The sequence below is a fragment of the Haplochromis burtoni genome, unplaced genomic scaffold (assembly GCF_018398535.1).
Source record: "Haplochromis burtoni strain Fernald_Lab_line unplaced genomic scaffold, NCSU_Asbu1 Contig_639, whole genome shotgun sequence".
Lineage (NCBI taxonomy): Eukaryota > Metazoa > Chordata > Actinopteri > Cichliformes > Cichlidae > Haplochromis > Haplochromis burtoni.
In genome coordinates, this window is record NW_024583000.1 from 92,646 (window position 1) to 111,033 (window position 18,388).

Here is an 18,388-nt window from a genome sequence, read left to right on the forward strand (position 1 = left end):
CAAGCTCCCAGGCCTCTGGTAGAGGACCCGAGCTTGAAGGATAAACCGCCCGCAGGGGCGTGCTGGGTGTTTTGTTTTATATTCCCTTATATCTACCTGGGGTACTTCTTTTTGGGGTGTAAAATTCACTGAAACACCAGGATGACTCTTAAACAAAGCAGCAGTTAATTGTTGTCAGGGGCCACCAGCTTTAGTGTATAACAACTCGGATCATTTACCTGAGTTTACACCAGACAAACTGTGCAGGTAGACAATTGTCGTCATCTAGAGGCACTGAACAGCGAAGTGGATGGTAAGGAAGTCTCCATGGTGAGAAGGCATTTATGTACCGTATGTTTCTTTCTGCAGCTCAATTTTATTCTTATTTGTCATTGGTAATTTTACATGGTTATATCTACACAACACAGATATGCCTACTTAAACAATAATTAATAATTGTAATAATAATTGTACTGCCCAATGCAAGCATGTATGTATGTAAACAGAACTGGTGCTAAAACAGAACCCTGTGGAACTCCATAATTAGCCTGACTGTGTGAACCTGACTCCCCATTTTTATGAATATCTATATTTATAGATTTAATCTATTAGATATGATTCAAACCAGCATGGTGCCTTTAATATGTACAGCAGTAGGACCAGTGGTATTCCCATTAGGACATATTTGCACTAGACCCACACCCAGTATTGATGTGCAGCACATGCAGCCCAATTAAACTAAGACAAAATAACCAAAACCTTTTCTAGTTCAGTTGATCATGGTCAGGACTACAGAGTTGGCCAACATGTAACTCACCAGTAGTTCTAATGATAGCCAATAGATCACTGTGTTCCACTCTCCCCTCAGAATGAGGCACAGGCCGGGGTGAGGAATGTAGTAGTCCACCGTAATGTTTGTGCTAAAGAGCCAACACTGCACGAGGACATGAGCAGAGGTGGGACGTAACAAGGTATATATGCTATAACTATATGATACTTTCTACTTTAAGTAGAATCTTCAGGTATTTGTACCTTACTTAAATATTTATTGAAGTGCTCTATTGTGCTCATAGTATGAGGTCTTTAAGAAAAGATGGGGCCTGGTTTTTGAAGACCTTGTAATGAGGAGAAAGACTTTAAAGTCTGTTATGGATTTAACACGGAGCCAGTGAAGAGAAGTCGATATGGGCGCCATATGTTGTCTCTTTGTTGTTGTGTCGGTACTCATTGCTGCACTTTGGATCAACAGAAGAAGCTTTTAGAAGAAGGTGTAAATAACGTTACAGTAGTCCAGTCTAGAAGCAAAAACAAACGAGTTTTACAGAGCCACTCTGAGACAATGTTTGTAGAGTGAGTGAGTGACCAAGATCTCACCAGTAGTTCTGATGATAGCAGCCAATAAGCCACCATGTTCCTCTCTCCTCTCAGAAAAAGGCACAGGCCAGGTGAGGAATGTGGTAGTCCACTGCAATGTTTGTGCCCAAGAGTCAACCAGAAGCTTGTGTAAGGACCTGAGGTGAGGTGGGAAGTAATGCACAGATACTTTGTTGCTGTACTTAAGTTGAGTTTTCAGGTATCTGTTGATATCTGGTGAATATTTATCTTTTGACAACTTTTTACATTTACTCCATTTTAAATAACTTTCTTTACTTTTTACTTCTTACATTTACAAAACTCGTTACTTTAGGTTTACTGCATTTTGAGGGAAGTTATTATTTTACATCATTATGTACCAACCAAATGGTGGGAACAATAGTGCATAAAAGACAATCCTATTGGTGTACGAATCTTTAACCTTAGCTTGGAAATGTTTGCTTACTTGGACACACTGCATTTTCCACAACACTAATGGAATAATTAGAAACATTTTAATTGATATTGCTTTCTTTTATGCTGTGGAACCTTCACCCAGCATAACATCACCTCAAACTTTTGTTTACCATAAAGACACATCACAGGTTAAGTTTTTATTTGACATACAGGAGTTTACAACCAATAAACTTCTAATACACAAGTGACAGGTGTCAGATATGAAGCTTTAAGAACCAAACATGTATTTATTATATGTACACAGTGATAGACACACGTTAAAAAACACAACGGTATCACACCTCGAAAAATGAGGTGATCCTCGAATATTCTCACTCCACAACTAAGAGTGAAGTCTGTATAGCCTGTAGGATTTTAATCAATATACCAAAGTAGCATAATAAGCACAGTCTGTAAACTCCTTTCTGAAAGCCTGTCGCTGTAAAACAGGCACATCTCACACATTTCCCCGTCAGTACTTGTACGGGGAACAGGTGGACTGTATCAAGCACAATCCATGTGAACCAACAATCGATGCCACTGCTCCTCAGCATTTTAAAACGTGGTGAAGAACAAAGATGCATGTCTTTGATAACCATTACTTCCTGTTAATATGCCTGTTAAAAAGCCTTCTTTATGTTTGACAAGTTGTCGTGTCACCCTCTGTGGAAAAGAAAACAAAGTTGAAAATAAATTAAAGTTTCAGTTAAAGCTCTCGGCCTACACTGTGGCATAGCAGTCACACTGTTTTGTGTCGTCCTCGAGACTGCATAGGACGCTGGAGAGGCACCGCCTGTAGCGTGGACAAAGTGACATCATCATGACAGCAAGCTTAAAGTGCAAGCGAGCGGACTCCTTTCCCACCCAGCGGACAGACATTGAGGCAGTGAGTTTAGCGAGGGGGAGGTGCAGAGTCCGCTGATAAGTCAGCATCAGTCTCTGAAAGTGTGGATGTCATTGTGGAGGTTGACGGAGGTGCTGGAGTGATAGGTGTGTTTACCACAGCTCGTACTGCAGCTGCAGTGCTGGATCCACATTACATTGTAGAGGATGTCTCCACTGGGGCAGTGGAAGCGGAGCTGCACGGTGCGAGAGAGAGACGGGGCGCAGCAGCGGCCGTCAGTGCAAGTGCCACAGGTCCGAGGCCGATATCGCTGAGCTGTAGAGCATCCACCAAAGGTGATGCTGACTGGCTCGTGTGGGCGGAAGGTTCGCTGACATTTCTTCCAGGATGACAGAGACAGCCACAGTTAAATAACAAATCTCAGATGTTCCTATCGGCATTCTACATCCATCTCCATTTGAGTATACACTACCTTCTTAGTTATGGGAAGCTGCAGGTCACAGTGCTGGATCTGGCACAGTCTGGTTTCTCTGACTAGCTGACAGTCTGGGTTGTGATTGGTCACACGACTTGAAATGCCCATCCCACATGTGGCAGAGCACTGGGTCCACTCAGTGGTCTGTGGGAAACACTGGGGCTCATGTAAGACCTCAGAGAGGGGGAACGATGCGATCTCTGCGTGAGAGCACAATACAGCAATGAAGTCATGGATGCCAGCAGACAATAGTTACCTTGTGAGTCACTTCTTGGAGTTCTTGAGGGTTTTGTGAATATTTCACATCAATAAAGTCATCAACTTATTTGAGAGTGCTGCTCTGATGATTTACGGTATTTTCAACTTTACCTCTGAATGTATCTGCTCCGCTGGCAGCTGGGAGGGGATTCTGTCGCTGGACTGGCAGCAAAGGACTGATGTGGTTTGGGTGGAGCTGGCTCTCTGTTGGCTCACTCAGCTCCTCGCTGATGCTGTTGTCATCATCACACACCCATTCTTCACAACAGCCACCCTCGGGCTGCGCCAGCCGGGGCTTTGAGCATCGCCACCGAGGCAGGGGCACTTGGTAGGGACAGAGGGGCATGCAGCCCACCACACCATTCATGCAGGTGCACTGGTGCTGGCAAACGGGCTGGAAGTCCTCACCATGCTGGTACACTCGCCCATTGAATGCACAGGGTACGCCATGAGCTTCAGCTGACATAGAAAACAGGAAACTGAGCTGTTAGCAGACACTTTTGAACTTCATGGAAGGATACGGCAAAAACTTAATGAGTCTGTTTGCTGCGTTTTTGTGTTTTTACCTCTCACTTTGTATGTTGTATAGCTTTTTACGTCTCGCTCACAGGAAACACTGCTGATGAACCACCATTTTGGCTTTTCCATGCTTTCCCTCTGTTGTTTATCTATGTAACATGTGTTGAGGCCATCCTCTAAACACAGATGCTGTCAGCTGCCTCATGGTTCACCATCTTCCATTTTCGTTTCCATGCTAAAGCCACTTTTCTAGCTGAAGACTCAGAGTGTTGCTTTGTGTGTATTATAGTGGCAGAAGCTTCACAACAGGAAAACCGTTAGCGTTATCACGTCTGCAGCTTTGATGCTAACATCAACCAATAATCAAGCATCGTCTGTGTGTTAATGTGCTGCTGTGTCACTTTTTCTGCTTTAGTGCAAATCAAACTGACTTTTTATTTCCCTGAAGGTACATGTGTGAAGGTCAAGATCCATGGAATTAAAAAAAACAAATACTCATAAAATCTGTAAAATCTGCTCAACCTTTTACTTTTCTTCACACCAGGCCAGCTGAGCAGTCAAAGAAAAGGTTTCTTATGGAGGACGAGCTAAAACAAAACATTTCTGACTGGAGGTCAAAAGAGATGCTGAAGCAATGTATTGCAAAAAAAGAATAATAAATAAGCATGTAAACATTATCTAGTAAAGTTAACCTGAGTAACCTGTAAGTGAGCCTAATATTGGCCCTTCAGCTAAGACGTCATACTCTAGAGAAATACACCAAGAAATCAAATGGATTTCCTATCAGGGAGATTTCATGCTTTTTGAACAGTTTAATGCTCGTCTGTAATCATCCCACAGATTCATAGCACCTTTTGTTTCAAATAAATGTTTGCATTCCTGCTTTTTCATTTATTTATTTTCCAGCTAGACCTTAAGCAGCTCCTCCAGAGCCATTAGAGTCATTACATAAAAGTGTCCAGAGTTCCTTTAAAATGCATCTGCAGGGTGTTTGTGGACAGTTGCTCTGTAATTTCAACAGTGTGCATCTACCCTTGCTGTCTGATTCTTGGTACAGGAGCTGTGTTCTTGTTTGTAGCTTTTGTTCCAACATCAGAATAATTATTCCTTTAATGATTTGAAGCTGTGAGCTTTCAATAAACTCCTTGCTCACCTTGACACAGTCCTCTCTCTGGGTTTCCTCCAGCCCCCAGATGGCAGTGCAGCCCCTTGATGTGATCACAAGGTTCTGTCGTGCTGCAGTCCTCATTAAACTGCCGAGCACAAACTTTGCAGCAGCCACAGTCGTCAGTTACATGACTGACGCCGGGCAGGCACAGTGGAGGCGAGGGGGGGCAGGAACATTCAGCTGGGCATGCACTGTCTACCTAAATACCAGGGTCAGAGGTCAGCTCAGACTGATTTTTATTTATTTATTTTTTAAAATGGTAATCAAAATGTCATCTAAAATAACTATATGGAAGATCACAGAAATAAAAAGCATTTATAGCCACAGAAACTCACCATTACTGCAGCTCTGCCCAGCATAAACAGGGTGAAGGAGATCCGCTGCAAAGCAACAGGACAAAGCATCCTGATCCCAGCAAATAAAGCAAGCAAACAAAAAGTAGGCTTTCACATCCAGATTCCCAAGAGGAAAGAAGTTATTTTTGCAGCTCCAGGATGAAAAGTATCCAGAGGTGAGTTTGGCACCCAGAGGTAAATTTGCCTGTGCCTCTCCAGCAGCGTGGCTCAGCTCTACTTCAGTCAGAGGTTTCTCTCTGCACTTATAGACACACATGCCCCTGCCCTGTGACATCATTACTGCGCCTCTCAGCAGAGCGTCCAGAGAGAGGAGGAGGAGGTGTGAAACACTTACAGATGTGTTAACGTCACAGTGTAATTATGGATGAGTCAAGGTGTCATTAAAGGTGTCACCAGGAAAACCCTGGTTTACAAGAGCTGCCAAATCCTGGTTAAACTGCTTGTAGTTTTCAGAGTGTGTGTGAAAATCGTTAGTTTTCTATGCATGAACACGCTAGAAAGGAAACAGCAGAGGACATACTTAGCACATGAAAAAAAGAAGCCAGTGGTTGGACAGGTGTAATGGAAAACTTAAGGAGGGAATCCCGCTCAGTGAGGCTCAGAATGATTAACTGTGAGAATGGAGAAACTCCCTGTAAACAGCTCTCTTCTACACTGAAGGACAATGTGCTCAGAACATCCTGTGTTCCCTCCGTCTCTTTCCTAATGGGCAGCATTCCAGGAAACACAGGCTTATCCTCGTGTTCCCATGATTGGCAGGAAAAACTCTGCATTCCCATTGTCACCGTGGTGGCACGTAAAGAGTGTTTTGCTGTAGAGCAGGAAAGTCCTTGCATTAAGTTGGCCTAGGCTGTCAAGAAACATGGGAAACTTAATTTGGCTTTCGATAAGGCTGCTGAAGGTCTCTGGCCTGTTCCTTAAAAGCAGCACTGTGCAAAAGTCCACGATCGTCCCCTTAACTCTTTACATTTTGCACCTCACAGTTTAGTTTGTGAAGCCACTTAACACTGAGCTATGAATGTTTCAAGCCTTACAAAGACACTTAACTCAAGGGATGAACCGGTGTTGTGTCTACACGTAACAGACTATTTTAAATTGTATATACTTTGGACGGTGGGAGGAAGACTCCGGCGGGAGGAAGACTCCGTCCAAAGACATGCAGTTAGTGGGGATAGGTTAATTGGTTAATCCAAATTGCCCATAGGTGTGAATGTGCGAATGGTTGTCTGTCTCTGTGTGTTGGCCCTGTGACAGACTGGCGACCTGTATACCCCGCCTCTCGCCCTATGACAGCTGGGATAGGCTCCAGTGCCCCCCGCGACCCTGAAAAGGATAAGCGGAAGCGAACAGACAGACGGACGGATCTATACTTTGTTACTAGCAGCCTGTGACAAAAGCACGTCTAGAAATGACATGACAAGGATAACACAATTCTGAAATAGCATATACATATCTTGGCATGGTGTGCAGTGTGTCCTTACAAAACTTGAGGAAGCTGGACACACGGAGGACAAAAGAAGAAGCAGGTAAAAAGGTAAGCTATAACAAAAACTTTCAATCCTTGGCAGAGCCTCGACTATTGTGATTAGCCTGTTCTATTGATTCCTGTCGTGCATTTACAGCTACACATTTTTTGAGAGTGAGAGAAAAACACTCATCCCCTGAACATAAAGAATTATGACGAAGAAGAAAAATGTCTCAGCATTTAATTTTTTTCTATTTCTAGGCACCACTTTGTAATTCACATGTAATTCACCACACAATAGCATAAATAGGCTCTAGGCTCTACAAGAGTTCCCCACAGAACTCTGATTCAATCCTGAGACATAGAACATGGATGAATGGGTGAATGAGACATAACACATCTATCACATCTATCACTCCCAGCATGTAAAGCGCCTTGAGCATCATTAGACCCGGTTTACTTGCAATATTTAACATGGAGAAGAAAGGCTGCTGAAACATCCACAAAGACTCCTTTCATTCCTGCAGTGGACTATTTTCACTCCTGCTCTCAGGAAGGAGGTCCAGGTGTCTCAGGACCAGCTTTGACCCTGGTGCCAGACACCTGAACTGTGACCCAGCCTGATCACATCCACATGAAACAGCCATGAACTGTCACTCAGTGCAGCTGCTTGCTGGCAGTTATCACTCTTCCATCTGCTAATACTCCACATGCCTATGAAGTTTATGTCATCTTTGGAGGATGCTTTCATTCTTAAACTAGCACAGTCCACTGCAGCTCCTATATTATAGTTATACATGCAAATATATTTTACTGCTTCGCTTATCTTGTAATTCTGTTTACCGAAATGACCAAGACATTTCAAGGTGTCAAAGATTTCACATTCAGACGTGATTTGAAGGCTCATCCAAGCCTCCCACAGCCCACCCTGAGAGCTTCATCAAATCTGAGCATGCTGCAGTGAGCCAGCCTGTGGCCTTCAGCTCTCTTCCTAACAGCAGGCATTGCAGCTTCAGACTGAAGCAGTCATGTTACTGTGTGCAACATCAAATCAAACACAGTGTCCCGACTTATGCAAGCAGCCACCCAGACAGCCCGGCCAGCTGGCTTGTAAAACAACTGGGACGCTGAGCAGCAATGGGAAAGAGGAGGGGGGGGGGGAAGCACCTTGCTGGGCAGCAGCAGGGAGGTGAGCAGTAGTCTGGATTCTTGGCATTCCTGGCCCACAAAGCCAGGATGTGTGCACTGGCCACGATGTGCATCGGACACTGATGCAGGAGCAGGAGGAGTTGAGGGTGGAGAGGTTGCAAGTTTGGCAGCCTGCTGCCCTGACTGTGTGCCAACCATTGTTTGTCAGCCAGGCAAACTTTTCCAGACCACATGGAGGTCAGGAGGCATCAGGCATTTGTTTGTTTTCTCAGTTCAATATCTGACACCAACCACCAGCCTAACTTCCTATCAACTCCTCCAACAAGTCAGTTTTCCTGCATGAATCAAGCAAGGCAGCACGAATGAATCCATGTCCAGCTGTCATTTTCTATCCTGATATTTTTAGATTCTTTCAATGTGAGACTTCCTGGAAATCTGGCAAACCAAATGGCACAGAAAGAGCGGGGATCACAGTTTCGAAGCAAACAGGAAGTATGTGCAGGATATGTGTGGAGGTGCTGTTGCTTCTGACCACAGCGAAACAAGAAAGACACAACAGGGACCCAGACAGGACCCACAGCAGTGAGTGGATTAGACAGAATTTATATATGTGAAAACTCTGCCCCTCTCACCTGGTGAGGGGAGATATGTATATGGTCTCAGTTTTCTGAGAATTTAATTTTAATTGAGCATTACAGAATATTAACCAAAAATATTAAACCCCCCCCCCCCACACACACACACACACACACACACATAAAAGCCTCAGGATGCAGGATGCAAGTTTTCACATAACTTCACCATTAAATAGAATATTTGCAATGATTTCTGCAGATGGGTTGTCACTGTTGTTCCCACTTCTTCTTTTTCAGATGTCTGGGTTCAACGTAACCGTTCACATTTTGTGCTACAACATGAAAATGGTAAGAAAGGAGCACACATGAATTTTACATTTTCCCTCAACATGTGGTAGCTGGTAAGTGGCTGAAGGACACTAGAGACATTGTTTGAGACATTGATGGTCATTAAGTGAAACACAGAAGTTTAGTGGAGGTGACCAATGTGAAATGTCTTTATAACCTAAAGCTAGCATTTTATGTCTGGTGCCTGTCTTATCAATATAATCTTCCAGTTCAAAACATATGAAACATATTTTTGTCATTAATCCAAAAGCCTAAGTGAAGTGGTTCCATAGTGTTGTGGTCTACACAACAACATTTGCCCAACATGTAAAAGGTTCCTGTTTCAAAACTGAGACGAGACACAAATCCCCTGGGGGTTGCATCAGAAAGAGCAGTCAGTGTAAAAGGGAAAGAAGATCATCTGATGTGGTGAACCATGAGGGAGCAGCTGAAAGAACTTCAGTCCTAAAGCCTGCAGAAAAACCCACTGGCTGTTTTGTTGAGGGGCTAACTTGTGGAATTGGGATCTTCATCCCGATCTCACATTTGTAGCAGTTTATTCTGCCCCTAACTACCTTTCATGAACTGGTGTACGCTTTTATAGTGCCAAAGTACTATATAAGTTATATAATATAGTGCCAAAAAACCCCACATTATTATTTTGGGCAATTTATATATAATTTCTTAGTTTTTACCTCCTTAATTTCTTTTTACATTCATTCATTACAGGCTACAGGATTTAGAAGCTGCTGGATCATGATTTAATAGAAGTTAAACTCTTCATCTAACAGTGTTTGATAAAACAGGAAATGAAGTAACTGAATAAAGGCTAATGAAAATGTGGGCTACTCCTCCATGTGGTGTCTGCAGGTGTGGCTGTCCTGCAGCTGTATACAAAAGACAGTCATGGTTCAGCTGGCAGCTGCCCAGGAACCAGGACAGAAGGAAGCTGTGGTCTGCACATTCCTCCTCAGCATCTAATAGCAGTGATGACAGCGGGGAGCACAGAGCACTAGCAATAACCTGGCCATTGTGCGTCTGACATGAGCAGGTGTGCTGCAGCTCCTGATGGTCCCACCCCTTCCTCATGGTGCTTAGAGAATGCAGCGAGTGGATTTAATCAATTAGTTTTCCTGGGTGCTGTGACTCAACAGCTTCTCTGTGGGCTGTATGTGTAGTCTCCGATGTCTTTAAATTGAGTATCTTACCCTTTTATTAGGTTATATAAACTGGGCAAAATGAGTGCTTCTCATCGTATCAATGCATAAATAATAAAGAGGATCACCAGGAGCAAATAAGCCCAGAGGGAACTGCTTTTTTTGTACTGCATTCATGCTATTGACTCATTTAAACCTACTGATCAGGTTCAAAACCTGAACTTCACAATATAAAAACAAATTAATCAATAAAAATAAAATAACAGAACAATGGTTCCTTAACTTTTGTCATATATACAGTACTGTGCAACCACCTAATACTGAACAGAATTTGCAAAAAAGCAAGGCATCAACCAGTGTTTAATCTATGCATAACAAGCAGCTTGGCAAGAAAAAGAAACCATCCATCTTCTTCCGCTTTATCCGAGGCCGGGTCGCTGGGGCAGCAGCCTAAGCAGAGAAGCCCAGACCTCCCTCTCCCCAGCCACCTCCTCCGGCTTATCCGGTTTCAGCTGAGATTTAGTCTCTCCAGCGTGTCCTGGGTCTGCCCTGGGGCCTCCTCCCGGTGGGACATGCCCAGAACACCTCACCCAGGAGGCATCCTTGTCAGCTGGCTCCTAAAGAAAAAGAAACCCCTTTTATTTTTAGATAATTTGTTATTAGCAGCCTGTCACAAAACAACATTTTAGTTTTTTTTAATTGTGTTGTCTCAGTTTTAATTGTCTCAAATTGCGTGAGCAAACAGCAAAGGTAGGGGAGTGGCCAGTTGCATTAAGATATTTAATTGGGCAATACAGAGTCAGTAATGACAATGAACAAATGGGCTGCTGTCAGTCCTTGTACGGCCGGTGTACAGCAGCCATTCAGGCCGCCATCGGCCCAAAAGTGTTGGTCCACCGGCAAAGTGCACAGGAAATGCCCTGTGTCCCAGATTAACAGTCCAATCACTATCTGCAGAGGGTCAAGCAAGTCCTTATAGTCAGCTGAACAGTGAGAACAAGATCGGGGCTATCAACACCTACGCCCTGCCGTGCCTGTCAGATACCCTGCTGGGATAATAAGCTGGCCACTAACATCAAAACCAGGAAGCTCCTGACCATGCATGGAGTCAGTACCACAGTCCAGGATGAGACAACAAACATCCACGAGTACATCAGGAAGATGTAGAAGATTAGAGGCACTAATCATGGCAGCAAAGGAAAAAGCTCTAAGTACAAGTGCCATAGAGGCTGGGGTTTGGGGGCAGGATGCAAGACGCTACCAGGCAGGGCATACATGAAACGCCATAATCAAGTGGCCGGCATAGTATACCGAAACATCTGAGCTGAGTATGGCCTGGAAGTCCTGAGGTCAAAATGGTAGACGTGGTCGAGAACGACCGAGCTAAGATCCTGTGGGACTTCCAGACAAGTAGAGGAAGACGACCACTGTGTGTAGACATAGCGATACTGAATAACAGCGACATCAGGAAGAAGGAAGATGAAGAGCTGGAGAAGTACCAAGGACTCAGAGAGGAGCTCGAGAAGATGTGGAGGGTGAACAGTGGTCCTGGTGATAATAGGAGCACTTGGTGCAGTGACCCCCCAAGCTAGGTGAGTGGCTCCAGCAGATCCCAGGAGCAACATCAGAGATTTCTGTCCAGAAGAGCGCAGTCCTGGGAATAGTAAAATATTCCCAGTGAAAGACCCTCGAGCTCCCACGCCTCTGGCAGAGAACCTGAGCTTGAAGGATAAAGACCATCCGAAGGGGTGAGAGGGGACTTTATTCATACATGTATATAACCGGAGAGGGAAAGGAAAAAGTTAAATAGACTGGTAGCTCTGTCCTGACCAGTATCCTAGACCACATAGAGTAGGTGGGCTAGAGGAAGATGTTAGCCAAGATAATGTCCATTAGGGACGACACCTCTCACACCCTGCATGACTGTCAAGGCCTTGAGCAGCTCCTTCAGCAGTGACTGTTACAGCAGCACAATACCCACAAAGGATAAACACTGTTAAAAATCCATGAGTATTATTATCGCTCCCACTGCACGTTATGTACACATAACCAAAAAAATTTTCCTACATCGTCATTATTCCATCCACTGTGCAATGCACCAGTACCACTGGCAGCAAAACAGCCCCACAGCATTATGCTGTCACCACCATCCTTGACTGTTGGTGTTCTCACCTTTATTCCTGCAAACATACCTCTTGTTATTGTGGTCAAACAGCTCAATCTATTTCTTGTCTGATCCTTTGGCTTGTCCATATGGGCAGATGAAAATTTTAGACAAGTTCGAAGGTGCTGATTTTGGAGTAGGGACTACTTTTTTGGTTGGCACCCTCTCAGTCCATGGCACTGTGGGTCTTGGTGGTTCCTGGGTTGTTCACCTTAACCAGTTTCCTCTTATCTGACAGTCTGGGTCTTCTTCCAGACCTTGGGAAAATGTTGAAACTGATTTTTTAATAAGTTTGGGAGTGTGTTATTTGAGCTTGTATGTATACTTTTGACTATGTGCAAGAAAATCCAAAATACATTTCACATTTCAAATTATACGCCTTTGACGTGGTATATCAAAGGTGTACGCTGTGCCATAATTCAACCCTGGAAAAAGAACAATTCAAAGAAATAATCAAAAGCCCAAAATTACATGACATTCATGCCCAAGATGAAAACGTATGTAAACTTTGGATCATAACTGCATGTGAAGCTGGGCACTAACTAAAGAAGGAAAAAAGAACTTTTATCAACTGGCGAGGCAGAGAAATAAAGCTGGAAAGGATGTGCAGCAGGTTAGGGTGTTTACAGATGTACTAACAAACATTTCTTATTGAGACTGAGAAGAGAGGCCCCGATCAATGAGCAGCAGAATGACTTCTTGCGAATCAGTAAGAGCTCTTACAGATACAACGTTTGCTTTGTGCGTGTCAACAGATAAGTACAGAGAGGAGGTGCATAATGTCTGTGAATCTAATGACAGGATATGATCAGGTGAATCAGTAGAAGCAAGACAGAATGCATGTGTGGGAATGAGACAGAGACAAGAGTGAAGCTACAAACAGTAGAGTGAAATGTGGACACGTTTAAATCCTCAGAGTCAACTATCCAAAGCAACGGACAGTGCACAGAGAGGTGAAGAAGAGATCGTAGGTAGGTTGGAGTAAATGGAGGCGATTATTAGAAAAACTTTCCTTTACGTTTGGTGTGAACAAACTCTGTAACACACTTCCACTTTTGTTTGTCAGCACTTGGGGAGCCCCAACCGCTTGGGTCTGGAATCCCAGAAAGCACTGTGCCATCCCTGCAACAGCTTTCAGGAGATACAGACAAAAAGGACTCTGGAGGAGTCACGATTCATAATGTCACAGGAGGATAGAAAAAGCCAAGCCAGCCAAGTAGCAGCGTGAAAACAGAACTGAAGACACTTGCAAGATTTAGCTAAAAATGACTGAGGCCAGAACATCAAAAAATGCTGCCTCTCCCTACAGCAAACCTGAGGTTATTTGACCTGCACACTGCATATTTAGTACGCTAGAATAAACAAACTGGTATTTCAAAGGAACTTTAGTGTGGGAGCTGGCAAAGTAGCCGACTGACAGACAGTGTCCTGTTAGTGGGCAGGGGAAAGGTGGCACCACCACACAGCACTGCCTGTGATTCAGAGGGGCAAATGTTATCGCAGTAAAGCTGTAAATACAAAATGTTCCAGAGCTCCCCTACGGGAACTGGGGCACTAACACATAAAGCTCATTGTGCCCGAGGAAGCTGGAAAACCATATACACTAAAAGAAATCAAGTCATTTTTAATGAAATGACAGCACATAAGGTATTGTACATGTGAAAAAAACAGGCCTGGTTGTATTTTGTTTCCTTTGGTGAACTAGCAGCATTACTTGTTTACTTAGTAGCTAGCAGCACACACTAATACCCAGTGACAAATACTCAGTGTTACTGGGAACTAAAATTAGGCATAGGTGTTTGTGCTGATATTCAACTGAACTGAGGTCATTTATTCAAAGGGCTCTTTGAAAGTCTTCAAGGTTTAGGGTGTGAAAATTTGGGACCAACCTGAATGGACAGCATGCGTTTGAAATCTGGGTTTGTGTAGCTTTAAAATACAATTTATACAATCAAATCAAGCCAAGGAAACTCACTTGTAAACAAAACAATGTTAGTATTGAAGCTATTCTTGCTTCTGCTGTTGTTGGTCCTTAAACCAGCCGTGGAGAAGAGCAAAGCTATAACACACACTGAGGAGAAACTGAGCTTTAAAAACAATCAAAGTTTTCACTGCAGCCGCTTCCTGTGTTTTTACCTTTTTTTTCACATTTCTCCCACTTCCAGCGTCTCCCAAACACCACCATCACTCCCTTCCCCGTATGCTGTGGCTCTGTACAGGGGCCCATGTGCCACAAACAACCACTCTGGGACACTCTGGTTCTTTTTTGTTGTTGTCAGCCTGAGCCACAGAGAAGGCCTAAGTCATGATAAGAAATGGATTTCTTCATAATGAAATGAAAGCTAATGTTTAAAAACAGTACAAGTGTCCACTAACTGGTTTTCTGACTTGAGTAAGTTTGACTTTGAGTTGAGACCTCCTGCTCTGTCCCACATTTGTCATCTGCATTTATGAAGTGAGAAACAAAGGAAATTGTTACCTTTGACAACTTACTTAGCTCAGGTGGTAGAGCGGGTGACCTACTTACTGGAAGGTTGGTGGTTCGATCCATTCTGCTCTAGTCTGCGTGCCAAATATCCTTGGGCAAGGGTCCATGTTGCCCACCGATGCATCCATCAGAGTATGAATGCGAGTGAATGTTAGATAGAAGCATGAAAAACCTTAGATAAAGTGCTTGTATGATTGGGTGAATGCACGAGTTGTATAAAGTGCTTTGACTGCTCAGTGAGAGTAGAAAAGCGCTATATAAGAATCAGTCCATTTACCATGATGAAGCAATGTGATGACAAAGTTCAGTGAAACCTCACATTCTGACATTCATATTCATGTTGACTCTGCAGAAGAATGTTTTATGCTGGTTTTTTGCAGAGTTTTATTTTATGATTAAAAGGTCTTAGAGGATGTAATCTTTAAAAAAAATTCAAGTCGTAGTTTAACTGTACAAACCTCTCAGATTTCAACTTGAGTGCTTCCAGGACTTTTGGGTCAGTGCTGCACCATAGTGACCCGTACTATATTAGTTTATATTAGGTTGGTTTTCCTGTTGTACCTGATGTGGCTGGATGACAGGAAATGACTCGACAATAACAAGTATGTCCTTTTACAAGTATCCTTGGCATACATGAGAAGTTTATGAGGAGTTGAGACAGAATTCATTTCCAGCCTTCCTGCATGGAGGCCAGGGGAATCAGGAAAATACGTGATCAACAAGCACTCTCTACACACGACACTGAAGACTAAACCCAGCAGTTGTGTTTGTATTAGCACTTTGATCTTATTCCCACTCTCACTGTGCAGTTCCTGCGAGTTGTCCAACTGAATCCCACGTAAAAGGCAGTCCTAGGGAGGGTCAGAGACCTCTTTGTGTCTGTGTCAGCCTCTGATTTCTGGGTCAATATAGACTTCAAATGAGGCACTCTTAAGTTGTTTTTTTGATAAATATGGTTTTATGCTTTTGATAACATAACAGGATATTAGTGGTGTAGTGCTGTTTTGTTATCTAAGTTTGCTGTGGCTTCCCAACTTGTGCAGATTTGGGTTCTTTCACATATTGACAAATTCCCAGGTGCAGTGTTTTGGTTGGCTTTATGTTTTTTTCACAACCTCACCAGTTGCAGTCCGGAGATGGGTCATTTCTTTCCCCCTACAAGTTTGGCTTACAGTTTGTTGCCTGGCAGGAGGCGCTGCTCTAAAGACAGTGTCAGTGCAGCATAAAAAAGATCGCCCAAAAAGACTGTAAAATGAGTGACTGTAACCCTGATCTTTAAGATATGCAATGATTCACTACAAGTCCAACAGTAACACTGTGAGAAATCATGAAGTCGTTTTTGACCAGAACATATTATTCAAAGTGCAAATTAAAGAAATATGTTTAATATTTGTGCATATATGCATTTGTGCAACATCTCTAAAATTAGAAACATCCTGTCTCAGAGTGATGTTGAAAAACTAGTTCATGCGTTTCTTACTTCTAGGCTGGACGACTGTAATTCACTATTATTGAGATGTCCTAACAACTCTCTAAAAATCCTTCAGTTGATCCAAACTGCAGCAGCAAGAGTCCTGACAGGGACTAGAAAGAGATGGAAGATTTCTTCCATATTGTCTTGTCTTCATTGGCTACCTGTTAAATCCAGAATCGAATATGAAATCCTGCTCCTCTTGAATAATCAGGCCCCATCTTCTCTTAAAGACCACATAGGATCGTATCCCTCCAATAGAGCCGTTCAGGCTCATCTTCTGTGCAACCAGCTCCCAGTTTGGATTCGTGAGACAGACACCACCTCCACCAAGTTAGCGCTCCACCTGAACTGTGGACAACCTTATTCCAAAATGGGTTGAATTCATTTTTCTCCATGAACACCCAGAACACCCCATAATGACAAAGTGAAAGAAATTTATCAAAAAAAATAAAAAAATACATGTACATAAGTATTCACAGCCTTTACACAATAATATGTTGAAGCATCTTTGGCAGCAGTTACAGTCTTACGTCTTTTTGAGGATGACACTACAAGCACAGCTTGGTGTATTTTTACTCCCATTCCTCTTTACAGAACTTGAAGCTCCATCAGATTGGATGGGAGCATCACAGCCACGTGCTTCGCCCCAATCCAAGGTCCTGAGGAGGTTATCATCAAAGATGTCTTAGGTCATTGCTGCATTCATCATTCCTGTACTTCAAATATAATCCACTTTCAATGTATGAGAATAAAATAAAGCAGGATACTTTCTCCTTGCTTCCTGCAGTAAAGCCACTTGGCTAATGGCAGTGCTAGTAGCAGCTTCTAAGAAATATTCTCCATTCCAGTGAGAGAAAATCCCAATGAGCCACTCATCATCAGCCCACCCTGACACATTAACCACAGTGATGGATGGAAACACATCATCTGGTAACACATATATGCTAAAATTAGCCATCAGCCTGCATGAAACACATTATTTCAAAGTGCTGCGGCGGGTTGAGAGATGTCCCCACCTTCATAACCTGTTGCTGTGGCCCTGCTGGGGGAAAAGATTTCACCAGTCCAGCCAAAACGAATACATAACAAGTGCATGTAAACATAAAAGAGGTTGTTGGCAATTTAAATTTTTAGACAACACAAGCAATATACAACCGAAAGTGAGCATATTTTCTGCCAAGGTGTGACATGGTGAGGCGACTTCCCTGGATTCATCCGCCAGTGTTTTAACACATTATGGTCTCAACACGTGCATTAATTTCAGTTCTGAGTCACAGTTTGGTAACGATTAAGAACCAAAAGATACTCGTTTAGGTTTCAGATCACGTTTTGGGTTTAAATGCCACTTTCTCAAAAGACCCCATCTGGCAGAAAGCCATGAAGGCTAACTTCTCTCCCATATGCAGTTATTTGTTTTTTATGACAACTCTTATAAAGAATAGTAAAAAAAAAAAAAAAAAAAAAGTTCCCTTTAACTATAAATGCTGCAGTGATGCTTTTTTCCTTCCTTTTTGCAGACAAATGCCGAGGATCAGTAGGAGCTTGGCCTGTTTTAAAGACAGTTACCTGGTGAGTGGCTACGTAAGAAAAATCAAACAAAAAGTGGAAAAAGTTCCCTGATCCTTGCAGGTCTGAGACGATCAGGTGATTTTTGTACCCCGAGGGCATCAGGGTGGATAAATGCTTTTGTTCACTTTATTATCACCATCAGCTTTGAGACCCAGATTAATTTTCCAGGGCCAAAAAATACATCTAAGATCTGTTAAAAACTGCAGCCTTGTCAAGTGTCATATTCTGAAGCTAAAAAAACCACATACTGGCACATATTCAAGTATGAAGGTAAAATTATTACTTCATTAATTACCAAATATGGTGTACAAAAACACTGTGTTTTGTTTTTCTGTATGTAAATAAAGGTATTTTCAGCTTTAATTGATACAAAGTAACTATGAGTTGGTGAATAAGAACTGACCTGGAGTAAATTGCCTGATGCTTAACATTTCATGGGAAAGCAAGGCAACATAAAAGCTAGATTCAGTTTATTAGTCCCACATGTTTTTATGCTGCATGGGACAAATCAGAATGTTAGCCTTGAAAAAATACCAAGTCACTAACTGTACTTAAAACCATGAGCCAATGAAAATTGACAGCTATATCCCATTGGAAAGAACTAGTCAGAAG

General features: G+C 42.9%; 1 protein-coding gene and 1 long non-coding RNA gene across 4 annotated transcripts; one reads left to right on the top strand and one right to left on the bottom strand.

Moving 5' to 3' along the window:
- Positions 1-447: 447 nt before the first annotated feature.
- On the bottom strand, positions 448-5,858 carry ccn1l2 (cellular communication network factor 1, like 2). Of its 3 annotated transcripts, none has more exons than XM_014329903.2 (5): positions 5,388-5,858; positions 5,038-5,247; positions 3,477-3,824; positions 3,105-3,307; positions 604-3,011 (listed from the first exon to the last, which is right to left on the bottom strand). In XM_014329903.2, the coding sequence occupies exons 1-5, from the start codon at positions 5,683-5,685 to the stop codon at positions 2,721-2,723; spliced, it is 1,350 nt and encodes a 449-aa protein (XP_014185389.1). In that variant the 5' UTR covers positions 5,686-5,858; the 3' UTR covers positions 604-2,720. The 3 variants fall into 3 exon arrangements, with proteins under 3 accessions (XP_005949228.1, XP_014185389.1, XP_005949227.1); XM_005949165.2 differs by having other exon boundaries at positions 612-3,011; positions 5,038-5,251; positions 5,388-5,587; XM_005949166.3 differs by lacking the exons at positions 5,038-5,247; positions 5,388-5,858 and adding an exon at positions 3,932-5,014 and having other exon boundaries at positions 448-3,011.
- Positions 5,859-8,189: 2,331 nt separating this feature from the next.
- On the top strand, positions 8,190-10,386 carry LOC121812527. The gene is made up of 3 exons (XR_006053126.1): positions 8,190-8,604; positions 8,895-8,945; positions 9,795-10,386. It is a non-coding gene; the product is annotated as an uncharacterized LOC121812527 (long non-coding RNA).
- Positions 10,387-18,388: the final 8,002 nt, after the last annotated feature.

Coding starts and splice junctions, on each gene's coding strand:
- ccn1l2 (XM_014329903.2), bottom strand. CDS start 5,685: ATGATGTCACAGGGCAGGGGCATGTGTGTCTATAAGTGCAGAGAGAAA. Junction 3,825..5,037: donor AGAGAGAGGACTGTGTCAAG/GTGAGCAAGGAG, acceptor TTTCTATGTCAG/CTGAAGCTCATGGCGTACCC. Junction 3,308..3,476: donor CGGAGCAGATACATTCAGAG/GTAAAGTTGAAA, acceptor GCTCTCACGCAG/AGATCGCATCGTTCCCCCTC.